The following is a 16,255-nucleotide window of genomic DNA, read 5'->3' as shown; positions in this document are numbered from 1 at the left end:
CACGTAAACCAGAAAAGGGTTGCAACGTCCCCCTTTGGACCGCTGCACATGCTCAGTAGAGTTTCACTATTATTATAGTTGTGGAGAACCTGGGTTTGGATCAGTGTAAAATGTTTTAAATACATTTCCTTATTTTTCTTCACATTGCCACAATGCTGCTAATCAATATTTCTAGTACAGACAAATACATTTCTGCTTTTAGAGATCAATATTTTAGTGTTTGATCAATATTTATATTTATAAGGACGGACTGCAGGTGGACAGGTGTGGAACTGATGTTTCAAAGATTCTACTGAGCTGAGAAGGTGATCAGTTTCATTCAGAAAAATATTATATTTAAATATTTAAAATATCAGAAAATATCTCTCTGAACAAATCAATAAAGTCTACATTATTACCCAGATAATTAATAACCACATTAATAAGAATATATAGCAGTAGAAGAACTGTTCTAACATTTTATTAAAGACAACGTAAAAGCAGTTTACACCTTCAATATAATATGTTGAATTGTATTCAGGTTCTCATGGATCCTGGTGGAGCCTCCTGCCATGGTCCTGCTTGACTGCCATTGTTAATATCACTGATATTAGTGTTGTTATTATTATTATTATTACAGTTACTATTATTACTATTGTCACTGCTCATTGTTGTTGTCATCATCATCTTCTTCATGTTCATCATCATCATCAGTCACTACTATTAGTGTAGTTGTTGCTACTGTTGTTGCTGTGCACCCGTCTGTCTGTCTGTCTCTCTCTCTCCCACCCACCTAGAGCCGAAGGATCTGTCCTAGGTTTCTGCCTTTTAACAGGCAGTGTTTCCTTGCCCTTGTCACCAAGTGCTTGCTCATGGTGGGAGCTGTTGGGTCTCTGTAAATAATGTTATAAAGATTCGGTCTAGACCTGCTCTATTTGAAAAGTGTCCTGAGATAATTTCTGTTATGAATTGGCGCTATACAAATAAAATTGAATTGAATTGTTGTGTGATTATTTGTGATTGATTTATTGAGAACTATTGATCATCCTCTGACTGAATGTTAATTAAAGCCTGTTATATTGAACACAGCCTGAACGCCTCATGTAGCTGCAGTTTATTGTCCAACAGTCAAAACAGAGAGACATGATAACAATGATAAAACATTTAGAACATTGATACAAAAGCTTAAAAAACATTTCAAAGATACAGCCTGACGTCCGAGGGTCTTCTCATGATTCCTTTTCTGTATAGTCTTCGGACATCAATCATCATTCAGTCAGGTTATAAAAGAGTTTAAACTGTCAAACGGCTGCTGGACGGCTTCACAGCAACCTGATAAAATCCTGTAAAAAGTGATCAAATGCTGGTAAAAACAGATGTGCTGGTGTTTCAGTAAATAGCCTCGTCCATGTTGTCGTCACTGTCGCCTCCAAACTCCTCTCCATTATCAAAGTACGACATGACGTAGTCCGTCTCCTGCACACAGAAAATGCTTCACATGAGTGTCTTATTGCACATTTATTACACATTAATGATTGTCTTATTACACATTAATAAATGTCTTATTACACATTAATAAATGTCTTATTACATTTATTACACATTAATGAATGTCTTATTGTATATTTATTACACATTAATGAGTGTGTTATAACACATTTATTACACATTAATGAATGTCTTATTGCACATTAATTACGCGTTAATGAGTGTGTTATAACACTTTAATAAGTGTCATATATGTATTATATACACATGATATACATGAACATTTGTTGTGATGGACTTAAGTGAAGTGAGCCCAAACTACAAACCAAACTTCATTCATAAAAAACACATTTTATTAGAAATCTCACCTCCTCAAACTCTTCCTCGTCGTACTCCTCTTCTCCCTCAGCCTCCTCATCCTCCTGTTTTTTCTTTTTCTCCTCTCCTTCTTCCTCCTCCTCCCCTGAGCTGCCCCGCTCCTCCTTCTTCTCCAGAGTCTGACACAAATGTTAAGGTGGAAATTATCGGTTAAGGTGGAATTATTATAAGAACTACACTCACAGATGTAGGTTTGCATCTGGTCAGTGGGGAGAAACCTGTTCACATTTTAAGGTGGAAATGTTTATTTGCTTAACGTGGAAATGTTTGCTAAAGGTGGAAGTGATTGATTAAGGTGGAAGTGTTTAGTTAAGGTGGAAATGTTTGGTCAATGTAAAGTTTTCAGATATGTGGAGCATAAAAACCAGAATGCTGGTTCTCCAGGATTAGTTTGGACTCTGGGGACAGGAAGCAGACCTGATCCCAGACCAGCTGAGAGGTCTCTGGGTCTCTCACCTCCAGTTTGAGCAGCACTTCCTCTTTCTCTTTGATTTTTTTCTTCTTCTGACCGGACTGAACTCTGTCAGAGCGAGTGACTGCTGCTGATACACCTGAGAGACACAGAGCAGGAGATCAATCAGCCATCAATCACTCATCCATCACTAATCCATCCATCAATCACTAATCCATCAATCACTCATCAATAACTAATCCATCAATAACTAATCCATCAATCACTAATCCATCCATCATTAATCCATCCATCACTCATCAATAACTAATCCACCCATCAATCACTAATCCACCCATCAATCACTTATCCATCCATCAATCACTCACTCATCAATAACTAATCCATCAATCAATCGATCACTAATCCATCCATCAATCAATCACTCATCAATAACTAATTCAATTCACTTTTATTTGTATAGTGCCATTTCAAAACAGAAGTTATCTCAAGACACTTTTCAAATAGAGCAGGTCTAGACCGAACTCCTTATAACATTATTTACAGAGACCCAACAGTACCACCATGAGCAAGACCTTGGAGACAAGGGCAAGGAAAAACTGCCTGTTAAAAGGCAGAAACCTAGGACAGATCCTTCGGCTCTAGGTGGGGGGTCGTCTGTCTCGACCAGTTGGGGTGAGAGAGAGAGAGAGAGAGAGAGAGAGAGCGCCAGACAGACAGACAGATGCACATCAATCAATCACTAATCCATCCATCAATCACTCACTCATCAATAACTAATCCATCCATCAATCAATCACTCATCAATCACTAATCTATCCATCAATAAGTAATCCATCCATCAATCACTCATCAATCACTAATCCATCCATCATTAACTAATCTATACGTGTAAACTCTGTACAGACCGTCTCTGGTGGGTTTCTTGACGCGGACTCTGAGTTCTTTTGGGAATCTCTTCCAGTCTGAAACAATATTATAATAACACAATTACAACAACAATAACACAATAACAACAACAAGAAGAACATAATAACATTATAATAATAACAATATTATAATAATAAAACAATAACATTATAATAACACAATAACAATATTATAATAACAACAACAGCAACTATATATAATTGAACGGGATCTCGCAGCCAGCGCGTCGGGGTGTGCTGCGGCCACGTCACGTGCCGTCGTAACAAGTGCAGACCACAACATGAAAATGTCACGTAAATCAGCTCAAAATCGCCACGCAGCACTTACTTCCTGTTGCCACTAGGTGGCGCTATCACTATGTCTGAATATTGTCATGTAGACGTGTTCAGGACTCTTATCAGACAAGTGAAGTTTGGAGCCGATTGGACAATGTACACTCAAGTTATAGCGAATTCGTGTTTTGTGGCGATACGTCAAAATTTCCCGCCACGCCACAGACACGCCCCCTCACCGCAGTCATCACATATCATCAACAATGTGTTTTGCATTTTATCAGTTATTTCAGCTGGGTCTGATCATCCTGCTAGGAGTAGAACATGGAAGTATAAAACGTGATACTTCCTGTTACCAAAGTATTTCATTTTAAAGAGCGCCACCTTGTGGCGATGGCCTGAAATTGTGCATGATGGCTAAGGAAGACATGGGGAACTATGAACTATGTTGTTGCTGTGCACCTGTCTATCTGTCTCTCTCTCTGTCTCTCTTTCACCCCAACTGGTCGAGACAGACGACCACCCACCCATTCAGCTCCATTCACCGAAGGCGTGGATATAAGTTTTTTGAATGTGTGACAAACTATACAAAAGTTATTAGCCTAAACGCACTTTAAAATATAAAACGTGACACTTCCGGTTGCCACTAGGTGGCGCTCTGACTATTACTGAATATTATCACATAGACGTGTTCAGGGCGGGACTCTTATGTCATGTGAAGTTTCGTTGCAGTCGGATCATGTACGCAGAAGTTATGACGAATCCCTCTTTTTATGGCGAAGGATCGAAATTGGATGCCACGGGACGCCACGCCACGGGCAGGAAGTTTGACGAACAAAACTGAACACAACCTTTAATGGTGAATGTGTTTAGATGGCTGTGTCGAAATCTGAAGTCGGTCCATTAATGCCCTAGGAGGAGTTCGTTCAAATACAACGTGTGCAAATCGTGACAAAATCCAAAATGGCCGACTTCCTGTTGGGTTTGAGGTATGGGTCCAAGAGGCTTTTTTGCTTGTCCCATCATGATACGCATGCGTACCAATTTTCTTACATGTCAGTCATAGGTGTCTTTGGGGCTGACTCTGGGGGGCGTGGCTAAGCCATTTTGCGACGCCCATCTACGGGACCAAGACAATACCTCGGCATTCGGAACCACCGAATGCTGTGCAAAGTTTCATGAGATTTCAGGCATGTTTAGTCCCCCCAAAAGTGTGATTTTTTTTTACTTTTGCCGCATTACCATGGCAACATGGTTCCATGCAAATTCTTAAGATTCATAATATGTGATCCTCATCCTCCTAAGGAACTTCTCACATAATTTCAGCTGGATCTGGTCAATATGCTTGAAGATATAAATAAAAGTACAAAAAATACATTTCCTTTCAGCACTGGTGGAGCTCTCACTATAACTGAATATTATCACATAGAATTGGTCAAGGTGGGACTCTTATCAGGCAAGTGAAGTTTGGAGCCGATTATTATAATAACAAGACAATAACAACAATATTATAGTATTAACACAATAACAACAACATTACAATAATAAGACAATAACAACAATATTATAATAATACAATAACAGCAACAATAATATAATAACAATAACAACAATATTATAATAAGACAACAACAATAACAATTAAATAATAATAAAATTATATCTAAAATAATAATAAAATAATATTTATAATAAAATAATAATAATAATAACATTAATAAAATAATATTATAATAAAAACAACAATAAAATTAAAGCTGCAAGCAGCATTGGGCGGGACCTCGCACTACACGCAACTCGGGGCGTGCTGCGACCACGTCACGTGCTGTCGTAGCACGACATGAAAATCTGCCGCTAATCAGCTCAAAATCGCCACGCAGCGCTTAATTCCTGTTGCCAGTAGGTGGCGCTATCACTATGTCTGAATATTGCCATGTACACGTGTTCAGGGCGGGACTGTTATCAAGCATTTGAAGTGTGGAGCCGATTGGACAATGTACACTCAAGTTATAGCGAATTCGTGTTTTGTGGCGGTCCATCAAAATTTCCCGCCACCCCACAGACACGCCCCCTCACCACAGTCAACACATGTCATCAACAATGTGTTTTGCATTTTATAAGTAAATTTCAGCTGGATCTGATCATCCTGCGAGGAGTACAACATGAAAGTATAAAACGTGATACTTCCTGTTACCAGTATGTGGCGCTATCTAGCACCACTGTCAGGAATCTTGGAGTTATCTTTGATCAGGATTTGTCTTTTAACTCCCACATAAAGCAGACCTCTAGGACTGACTTCTTTCATTTACGTAATATTACAAAAATTAGACACATACTATCACAGACAGATGCAGAAAAACTAATCCATGCATTTGTTACTTCTAGGCTGGATTACTGCAACTCTTTATTATCAGGTTGCCCCAATAAGTCCATTAAAACGCTCCAATTAATTCAGAACGCTGCAGCACGAGTACTGACAGGAACTAGAAAAAGAGATCACATCTCTCCTGTACTAGCTTCTCTCCACTGGCTCCCTGTAAAATGTAGAATAGAATTTAAAATCCTCCTCCTCACCTATAAAGCTCTTCATGGTCAGGCCCCTTCATATCTTAAAGAGCTCATAGTACCCTATTACCCCACTAGAACACTACGTTCTCTGAATGCTGGGCTACTTGTGGTTCCTATAGTCTCTAAAAGTAGAACAGCAGCCAGAGCCTTCAGTTACCAAGCTCCTCTCCTGTGGAACCAGCTTCCAGTTGTGGTTCGGGAGGCAGACACCCTCTCCACATTCAAGAGTAGGCTTAAGACATTCCTCTTTGATAAAGCTTATAGTTAGGGCTGGATCAGGTGAGTCCTGAACCATCCCTTAGTTATGCTGCTATAGGCCTAGACTATCGGGGGATTTCCCATGGTGCACTGAGCTCCTCTCTTCCTCTCTCTTTATGCACTCATTCATGTCCCATTAATGCATGTTACTAACTTCACTTCTTCCCCGGAGTTCTTGTGCTTTCTCGTCTCGCAGGTTCTTATCGATCCTGGTGGAGCCTCCTGCCATGGTCCTGCTAGATTGCCATTGCCAATACTGTTGTTGCTGTGCACCTGTCTGTCTGTCTGTCTCTCGCTCTCTCTCTCTCTCCCTCTCTCTCTCTAACTGGTCGAGACAGACGACCACCCACCTAGAGCCGAAGGATCTGTCCTAGGTTTCTACCTTTTAACAGGCAGTTTTTCCTTGCCCTTGTCGCCAAGTGCTTGCTCATGGTGGTACTGTTGGGTCTCTGTAATTAATGTTTTAAAGAGTTCGGTCTAGACCTGCTCTATTTGAAAAGTGTCCTGAGATAACTTGTTATGAATTGGCGCTATACAAATAAAATTGAATTGAAAATCACTATGTCTGAATATTGTCATGTAGACGTGTTCAGGGTGGGACTGTTATCAAACATGTGAAGTTTCATTGAGATTGGATCATGTACGCTGAAGTTATGAGGACGTGTTCAGGGTGGGACTGTACACTGAAGATATGAGTACTATCTGTTTGATGGCCAATCGGTGGAATTGGACACGTACATTTTTTTGACTCTACTCACAAATTTTGAAGCAGATCAGATAAATTTCCTAGAAGGAGTTCGTTCAAATACAACACGAAACGTTCGCCGAAAGTGAAAATCAAAATCAAAATGGCCGACTTCCTGTTGGGTTTTGGGTATGGGTCCAAGAGGCTTTTTTGTACGTCCCGGCATGGTACACGTGCCTACCGAGTTTCTTACATATCAGTGAAACGTGGCGCCGGGGCTGCTGTTTTTTTATCCTGTAGGGGGCGCTACACACACAACAAACACAATTTTTGGTATGTGAGCTTCAGGCACTACTCTACACGTGCCCTGTGAATTTCATACTCATAACTATTACGGTCTCCACACAGTGATTTACCCTGCCACCAGAGCGCCACCTAGTGGCGGATTGTTGACACATTTTTTAGCGAGCCTCAGGGAGCCATGGGAAAGCATCGTACCAAGTTTCATCTTAATCAAACATACTGTTGTGTTGATTGATTAATTGATGACAGGTACAGACTCACCTGTAGTCCAGTCTGTGGGTCCGTCGGCGGGCTCAGTGCTGTGGTATTTATCAGAGTATCTCTCCACATCTGTAACACATAGGACCTTCACAATAAAAGCCTGATTGATTGATCAGCTGTCCCTTATTATTAATGACTGATTGCAATCACATCAATTTAATATTATTATTATTATCATTATCATCCTTGTTATTATTTAATATTATTATTAATAATAATAATAATAATAAATAATAATAATAATTATTAATATTATTAGTATTATTTAGTACTGAGACCGGGTACAGCCATACAGAGAACCGGTACACATCCTGTGTGTGTGTGACCTCTGACCTCTGTGTGCAGCAGCTGGTTGGATGAAACAGGGCAGACTCTTCATGGCTCCTCTGAACTCTTGTTTGAGAGCCAACAGATACTCTGCCTCCTCACCACCTGCCAGGGGGAGGGGCTTCTGCTCCATCACCTGGACAACAACACACACAGTCAACTACAAGTCCCAGAGTGCACTGCTCTCAGTGCATTAGTGCAGGGATGGGGGCATTAGTGCAGGGACGGGGCATTAGTAAAGGACGGAAGCATTAGTTTAGGGACGGGTGCATTAGTAAAGGACGGAAGCAATAGTTTAGGGACGGGTGCATTAGTAAAGGGACGGGGGCATTAGTAAAGGGACGGGGGCATTAGTAAAGGGACGGGGGCATTAGTGCAGGGACGGGGGCATTAGTGCAGGGACGGGAGCATTAGTGCAGAGACGGGAGCATTAGTAAAGGACGGGTGCATTAGTAAAGGACGGAAGCATTAGTTTAGGGACGGGTGCATTAGTAAAGGGACGGGGGCATTAGTAAAGGGACGGGGGCATTAGTGCAGGGACGGGGGCATTAGTGCAGGGACGGGAGCATTAGTGCAGGGATGGGGGCATTAGTGCAGGGACGGGGCATTAGTAAAGGACGGAAGCATTAGTTTAGGGACGGGTGCATTAGTAAAGGACGGAAGCATTAGTTTAGGGACGGGTGCATTAGTAAAGGGACGGGGGCATTAGTGCAGGGACGGGGGCATTAGTGCAGGGACGGGGGCATTAGTGCAGGGACGGGAGCATTAGTGCAGAGACGGGAGCATTAGTAAAGGACGGGAGCATTAGTAAAGGGACGGGGGCATTAGTAAAGGACGGGAGCATTAGTAAAGGGACGGGTGCATTAGTAAAGGGACGGGAGCATTAGTAAAGGACGGGTGCATTAGTAAAGGACGGGAGCATTAGTAAAGGACGGGTGCATTAGTAAAGGGACGGGAGCATTAGTAAAGGACGGGGTGCATTAGTAAAGGACGGGTGCATTAGTAAAGGACGGGTGCATTAGTAAAGGACGGGAGCATTAGTAAAGGACGGGAGCATTAGTGCAGGGACGGGGGCATTAGTAAAGGACAGGAGCATTAGTGCAGGGACGGGAGCATTAGTAAAGGACGGGTGCATTAGTAAAGGACGGGAGCATTAGTAAAGGACGGGTGCATTAGTAACGGGACGGGAGCATTAGTAAGGGACGGGGGCATTAGTAAAGGACGGGTGCATTAGTGAAGGACGGGTGCATTAGTAAAGAACGGGGGCATTAGTAAAGGGACGGGGGCATTAGTAAAGGGACGGGAGCATTAGTAAAGGGACGGGAGCATTAGTAAAGGGACGGGAGCATTAGTAAAGGGACGGGAGCATTAGTAAAGGGACGGGAGCATTAGTGCAGGGACGGGGGCATTAGTGCAGGGACGGGAGCATTAGTAAGGGACGGGTGCATTAGTAAAGGGACGGGTGCATTAGTAAAGGACGGGAGCATTAGTAAAGGGACGGGAGCATTAGTAAAGGACGGGAGCATTAGTAAAGGGACGGGAGCATTAGTAAAGGACGGGAGCATTAGTAAAGGACAGGAGCATTAGTAAAGGGACGGGAGCATTAGTAAAGGACAGGAGCATTAGTAAAGGGACGGGTGCATTGGTAAAGGGACGGGGGCATTGGTAAAGGGACGGGGGCATTAGTAAAGGGACGGGTGCATTAGTAAAGGGACGGGTGCATTAGTAAAGGACGGGGCATTAGTAAGGCGGGAGCATTAGTAAAGGGACGGGAGCATTAGTGCAGAGACGGGAGCATTAGTAAAGGGACGGGAGCATTAGTAAAGGGACGGGTGCATTAGTAAAGGACGGGAGCATTAGTAAAGGGACGGGAGCATTAGTGCAGGGACGGGAGCATTAGTAAGGGACGGGTGCATTAGTAAAGGGACGGGTGCATTAGTAAAGGACGGGGCATTAGTAAAGGACGGGAGCATTAGTAAAGGGACGGGAGCATTAGTGCAGGGACAGGGGCATTAGTAAAGGGACGGGTGCATTAGTAAAGGGACGGGAGCATTAGTAAAGGGACGGGAGCATTAGTAAAGGGACGGGAGCATTAGTGCAGGGACAGGGGCATTAGTAAAGGGACGGGTGCATTAGTAAAGGGACGGGGCATTAGTAAAGGACGGGGCATTAGTAAAGGGACGGGAGCATTAGTAAAGGACGGGGCATTAGTAAAGGGACGGGTGCATTAGTAAAGGGACGGGGGCATTAGTAAAGGGACGGGCATTAGTAAAGGGACGGGGCATTAGTAAAGGACGGGTGCATTAGTAAAGGACGGGAGCATTAGTAAAGGGACGGGAGCATTAGTAAAGGGACGGGAGCATTAGTAAGGGACGGGTGCATTAGTAAAGGGACGGGTGCATTAGTAAAGGACGGGGCATTAGTAAAGGACGGGAGCATTAGTAAAGGGACGGGAGCATTAGTAAAGGGACGGGAGCATTAGTAAGGGACGGGTGCATTAGTAAAGGGACGGGTGCATTAGTAAAGGACGGGAGCATTAGTAAAGGGACGGGAGCATTAGTGCAGGGACGGGAGCATTAGTAAAGGGACGGGAGCATTAGTAAAGGGACGGGAGCATTAGTGCAGGGACAGGGGCATTAGTAAAGGGACGGGTGCATTAGTAAAGGGACGGGGGCATTAGTAAAGGGACGGGAGCATTAGTAAAGGACGGGGGCATTAGTGCAGGGACGGGAGCATTAGTAAAGGACGGGGGCATTAGTAAAGGGACGGGTGCATTAGTGCACTCACAGGGAACAGAGGGGTAGGTTGTTGGATGGACGGGGGTAAACTGTCTCCTCTGTTGATGCCGACTGCCTCCACACTGAAGGTCATCATCCTTCGGCCCCGCCCACGACCTCGACCCGTCATCGCCACCTGGATCAGGCCGGACCGAGTGGGACCGAGTGGACCGAGTCGGGTTAGACTGGATCAGGTGGATGTGGATCCTGACGGGACAAAGAGGATTAGTGAAGGACAGTTGATTGATCCTGGTTCTGGTCCGACAGTACAGATACACTGAGGAAGACTTTTATTGTGAAAGGATCATATTGGTGATTGATGACACCTCAGACTGTATTTATGGATCCATAATGTTACTGGTTATTATATATATTATATACTGTAATTATATTAATTACAGTATATTAGGGCTGCAACTATTCCTCGAGTACCTCGAGTAACTCGATTACAAAAAATGATCGAGGAATTTCCTCTGCCTTGAAGTCTCGTTTAATAAAATTTCTCACGTTTCGCACGGATTATTTTTAGTGTGATACAATGTGCTTACGTCACAGGCTATGCGTCCCCTAGCCTGCGTCCCCTAGTGGAATAAGATGGAAGCAGGCTTTTGGTAACGTGTGTGGACAGTTTTGCTGTACGGAATGGCAGACGCCAGGACCGAAAACAGTGAAAACAGTGAAAATGAGCAAACGCAGCAACGCGAAAGTAATAAGAGGAAGAGATCAGTGTTGGGAGTAACGGCGTTGAATTATAACGGCGTTACTAATGGCGTTATTTTTTCAGTAACGGAGTAATCTAATTAATTACTTTTCCCATCGCTGCAACGCCGTTACCGTGCGTTACTTGCGTTACTACAATTTGGTTGAATGAAGTGCAGCGGTGTCAGGCTTTCTGACAGCCACACATCAGCTGCCGGGAGAGGGCAGGGTGGTGATGATGATTGGCTGGGTGGGCGGATGCCCTGCTCACGCTGTCTCACTGCACGCTCTAACTACTACTATAAACACAAGACAGAGACAATGGCGACGAGCCAGAGAAATTCAAAGGTAGCGTTTTCAAACTGGAAGTACCGACAATACTTCTCGCTTACTGAAGTTAAAGGCAAGAATGTTTATGTAACATGCACGCTATGCCCAGGAAAAAAGACTTTATCCAGCAACTCCAATCTTATGAAGCACCTCACAGCAACTAGTGTTGCACGGTGCACTGATACTTCAAAAGTATCGCGATTCTCGGAAATTAAAAACGTCACGATTCCTAAATTTATTAGTATCGATACTTTTAAGAATGACCGTGTTCCAGATTTGTAAGAGACGTATTTCATGTTGGTGTGTGCAACGCATGCTTCCAGTGCCTCCCTATGGACGTCTGTGTTTTTTCTCCTCACGCACGCAGCAAAGAAGCTGCAGTGATTTATTTATATGAGGTTATTACAGCATTTAAAGAGCACAGACCTACGCAGACCTACGAGGTGTATTTGTGAAAGGCCTTGTAAGAAATTATGGACTCAAATATAAAGTTAACCATCAAAGAAATCAGACCCTTGTCTTCAAGTGTTTGCTCATGGTGGTACTGTTGGGTCTCTGTAAATAATGTTTTAAAGAGTTCGGTCTAGACCTGCTCTATTTGAAAAGCGTCCTGAGATAACTTCTGTTATGAATTGGCGCTATACAAATAAAATTGAATTGAAGCACAGGAAACATTAGCCTATATTAATCCATATATCACAGCTTAAATAACATTAGGTTAACTCATTATTTCCTATTATTAATTATGGTAATATTATGATTAAGTAAATGTTAGCTGCATATAGAGATGCTAAGTTAGTCAGTATGTCTTATGATAACTGAGATAATTCTGCTAAATGTATTATGTTTTTACCTTGAATGGATTTCTTACCTATTATTATTAGGGACCTCGTAAGCGACCGCTGGAGGTCCCCATTGTTTTTTGCTTTGTTTCTTCTCCCCTATTATTATTTTTAGCACTTTTGATTGCATTTTTGCCCCCCTGAACATTTACGAAAAGTCCATTTTATTTGGCAAAATGGTCAGGCCTCGTGAAAAATTGTATATTCTGTGTCACTTTCAGGTCTAGGTGGTGCTATTATCATAAAAAGTGTGTTTAGGCTAATAACTTCTTCATAGTTTGTCGCACATTCATAAACCTTATATCCACGCGTTCGGTGAATGGAGCTGATCGCACGACATTTTTCACCTAGCACCTGGGGACCGCCCTGGCAAAAAGAGTAATTTGAACATTTTTGAAATTTCAAACAATAAGCACGCTATAAAATTCTAACTTCCTGTACATTTTCCGTCAAAAAAGGAAGTGGACCATTTCTCCACATTGCTATGTCCGATTGACATCAAGCTTGGGTCGTTAGTTCCTCATGTCTTCCTTAGGCATCGTGCACAATTTCAGGTCATCACCTCTAGGTGGCGCTCTTTAAAATGAAGAAGTTTATATGTCCATAACGACACGTGTGATTGAAATGAAACTTGGTACGATGCTTGCCCATGGCTTCCTGAGGCTCGGTAAAAAATGTGTCAACAATCTGCCACTAGGTGGCGCTCTGGTGGCATAGTAAATCACTGTGCGGAGACCGTAATAGGTATGAATATGAAATTCACAGGTTACGTGTAGAGTGGTGCCTGAAGCTCACATACCAAAAATCATGTTTGTCGTGTTTGTAGCGCCCCCTACAGGATAAAAACAAGGCAGCCCCGGCGCCACGTTTCACCGATATGTACGAAACTCGGTAGGCACGTGTAACATGCCGGGACGTACAAAAAAGCCTCTTGGACCCATACCCGAAACCCCACAGGAAGTCGGCCATTTTGATTTAAAGTTCCAATTTCAGTGAACTTTTCGCGTTGTATTTGAACGAACTCCTCCTAGGGAATTTATCGGATCTGCTTCAAAATTTGTGAGTACAGTCAGAAAATGGTGCTGATTAAAAGTTGTGCTATTTGTGACTGTACGTTGAAGGGCGTGTCCGTGGCTTTCCCTCAAAGTTGGCCAGGTTGAATCGAATGTCAAACTGTGATGCTATTTCCGGCCTTTAAGGGCTTCTGTTTTAACTAACTCCTCCTACAGATTTTATCAGATTGACTTCAAATTCGATCACTTCAATCTACACACATTGGTTATTAAAAGTTGTGCTATTTCTGACTGTATGTTTAACAGTGTGCCCGTGACGACGTGTCGAATTCCACCGATTGGCCATCAAACAGATAGTACTCATATCTTCAGTGTACAGTCCCACCCTGAACACGTCCTCATAACTTCAGCGTACATGATCCAATCTCAATGAAACTTCACATGTTTGATAACAGTCCCACCCTGAACACGTCTACATGACAATATTCAGACATAGTGATAGCGCCACCTACTGGCAATAGGAAGTAAGCGCTGCGCGGCGATTTTGAGCTGAGTTACGTGAAATTTCATGTTTTGGTCCGCACGTGTAACGATGGCACACGAGACGGCCGAAGCACGTGTTAATTTTATAGTGTGCTTATTTTTTGAAATTTCAAAAATGTTGTCCCCAGGTAGTAGGTGAAAAATGTCATGCGAATCGGACAAAGCGTGTAGGAGGACCACGAAAAAGTAGTTTAAGGACATTTCTCTACTCTCTAACGAAAAGAAATGATAGGCGGAAGTGGGCGGGGCCTATATGGGGAGATTCAGCTCCATTCACCGAACGCGTGGATATAAGGTTTATGAATGTGCGACAAAATATGCAGAAGTTATTAGCCTTAACGCACTTTTTATGATAATAGCGCCACCTAGTGGCTAACCTGAAAGTGACGCATAGAATATAAAATTTTTCACCAGGCCTGACCACTTTGCCAAATAAAATTGAGTTTTCGTAAATGTTCGGGGGGAAAAACGCAGTCGAAGTGGCCTAAAAATAATTAAAAAAGGGAAGAAATCGGGCAAAAACAATAGGGACCTCCAGCGGTCGCTGGCTCGGTCCCTAATTATGCTCTTTAAGCAATGTACCAAAAATGTATTCAAACAATATATTCACTCTTTTTAGTGCAGATGAATGTTAGTAAGATGTTTGAGTAAGTTTGAAGTACTTGACACCGACGTGGATAGGCACCGAGGGGATAATGTGCATTTCACGATTACATTTGTTCCTTTAATTTCTTGGAGGGAAAGGTAATGGCTATACTTCCGTTTAGAGAAGGCTACTTTTGGATTATTTGGGCTCGTCGTACCTGTTGTACCTGTTGTACCTGTTACACCTGTTGTAGCTGTTATACCTGTTGTACCTGTCGTACCTGTTACACCTGTTGTACCTGTTGTACCTGTTACACCTGTTACACCTGTTGTAGCTGTCGTACCTGTCGTACCTGTTACACCTGTTGTACCTGTTGTACCTGTTGTACCTGTCGCACCTGTCGTAGCTGTCGTACCTGTTACACCTGTTACACCTGTCGTACCTGTCGTACCTGTTACACCTGTTGTACCTGTTACACCTGTTGTACCTGTTGTACCTGTTACACCTGTTGTACCTGTTACACCTGTTACACCTGTTGTACCTGTTGTACCTGTCGTACCTGTCGTACCTGTTACACCTGTTGTACCTGTCGTACCTGTTGTACCTGTTACACCTGTTGTACCTGTTGTACCTGTCGTACCTGTCGTACCTGTTACACCTGTTGTACCTGTCGTACCTGTTACACCTGTTACACCTGTTGTACCTGTTGTAGCTGTCGTACCTGTCGTACCTGTTACACCTGTCGTACCTGTCTCTCGCTGACTGACTGCTTGTGTTGTTCGTTGTGTGTCCGACTGTGTGTGCTCTGGAACATCGCCCACCTCTACCTCTGATTGGCTGACTATAATAAGTGTAAAAGATGAGTTATTAACATATTGTTTATAGGCAGTGTAACTGATAGAAGATCAATACTGAGTTCTCTTATCAGCCAATCGATCAGAGAGGTGCAGAGTTAGCTGTTTGCTGCGTTAGCTCCGTTAGCCGGTATTAGCTGCGTTAGCTCCGTTAGCCGGTATTAGCTGCGTTAGCTCCGTTAGCCGGTATTAGCTGCGTTAGCTGCGTTAGCCGGTATTAGCTGCGTTAGCTCCGTTAGCCGGTATTAGCTGCGTTAGCTGCGTTAGCCGGTATTAGCTGCGTTAGCTGCGTTAGCCGGTATTAGCTGCGTTAGCTGCGTTAGCCGGTATTAGCTGCGTTAGCTCCGTTAGCCGGTATTAGCTGCGTTAGCTCCGTTAGCCGGTATTAGCTGCGTTAGCTGCGTTAGCCGGTATTAGCTGCGTTAGCTCCGTTAGCCGGTATTAGCTGCGTTAGCTCCGTTAGCCGGTATTAGCTGCGTTAGCTCCGTTAGCCGGTATTAGCTGCGTTAGCTGCGTTAGCCGGTATTAGCCTCTGTTAGCCGGTATTAGCTGCGTTAGCCTCCGTTAGCCTCTGTTAGCCCCTGTTAGCCCCTGTACCTTCAGACTGGCTCCTTTCCTCCGGACTCTCTCATCCTTGGACAGTTTTGTGTTTCCAGCGGATCATCCTGCTGACAATAAAACATCTGTTTACATCAACAAGCGCGCCATTTCTCCTCCTCTTCCTCCTCTTCCTCCTCCTCTTCTTCAGGT

General features: G+C 43.3%; 1 protein-coding gene and 1 long non-coding RNA gene across 2 annotated transcripts; both read right to left on the bottom strand.

The window, feature by feature from the left end:
• Window positions 1–1,076: 1,076 nt before the first annotated feature.
• On the bottom strand, window positions 1,077–10,882 carry polr3glb (RNA polymerase III subunit GL b). Its single transcript, XM_051415996.1, has 7 exons — window positions 10,649–10,882; window positions 7,868–7,997; window positions 7,535–7,603; window positions 3,166–3,222; window positions 2,302–2,396; window positions 1,836–1,964; window positions 1,077–1,455 (listed from the first exon to the last, which is right to left on the bottom strand). Exons 1-7 carry the CDS (start codon window positions 10,766–10,768, stop codon window positions 1,369–1,371), a joined length of 687 nt encoding a protein of 228 aa, XP_051271956.1. The 5' UTR covers window positions 10,769–10,882; the 3' UTR covers window positions 1,077–1,368.
• Window positions 10,883–15,009: 4,127 nt separating this feature from the next.
• Window positions 15,010–16,255, bottom strand: LOC127372505 (uncharacterized). The gene is made up of 3 exons (XR_007886683.1): window positions 16,103–16,255; window positions 15,337–15,492; window positions 15,010–15,030 (listed from the first exon to the last, which is right to left on the bottom strand). It is a non-coding gene; the product is annotated as an uncharacterized LOC127372505 (long non-coding RNA).

This window comes from Dicentrarchus labrax, unplaced genomic scaffold (genome assembly GCF_905237075.1).
Source record: "Dicentrarchus labrax unplaced genomic scaffold, dlabrax2021, whole genome shotgun sequence".
NCBI classification, from domain to species: domain Eukaryota; kingdom Metazoa; phylum Chordata; class Actinopteri; family Moronidae; genus Dicentrarchus; species Dicentrarchus labrax.
This window is presented reverse-complemented; position numbering and strand designations above follow the sequence as displayed.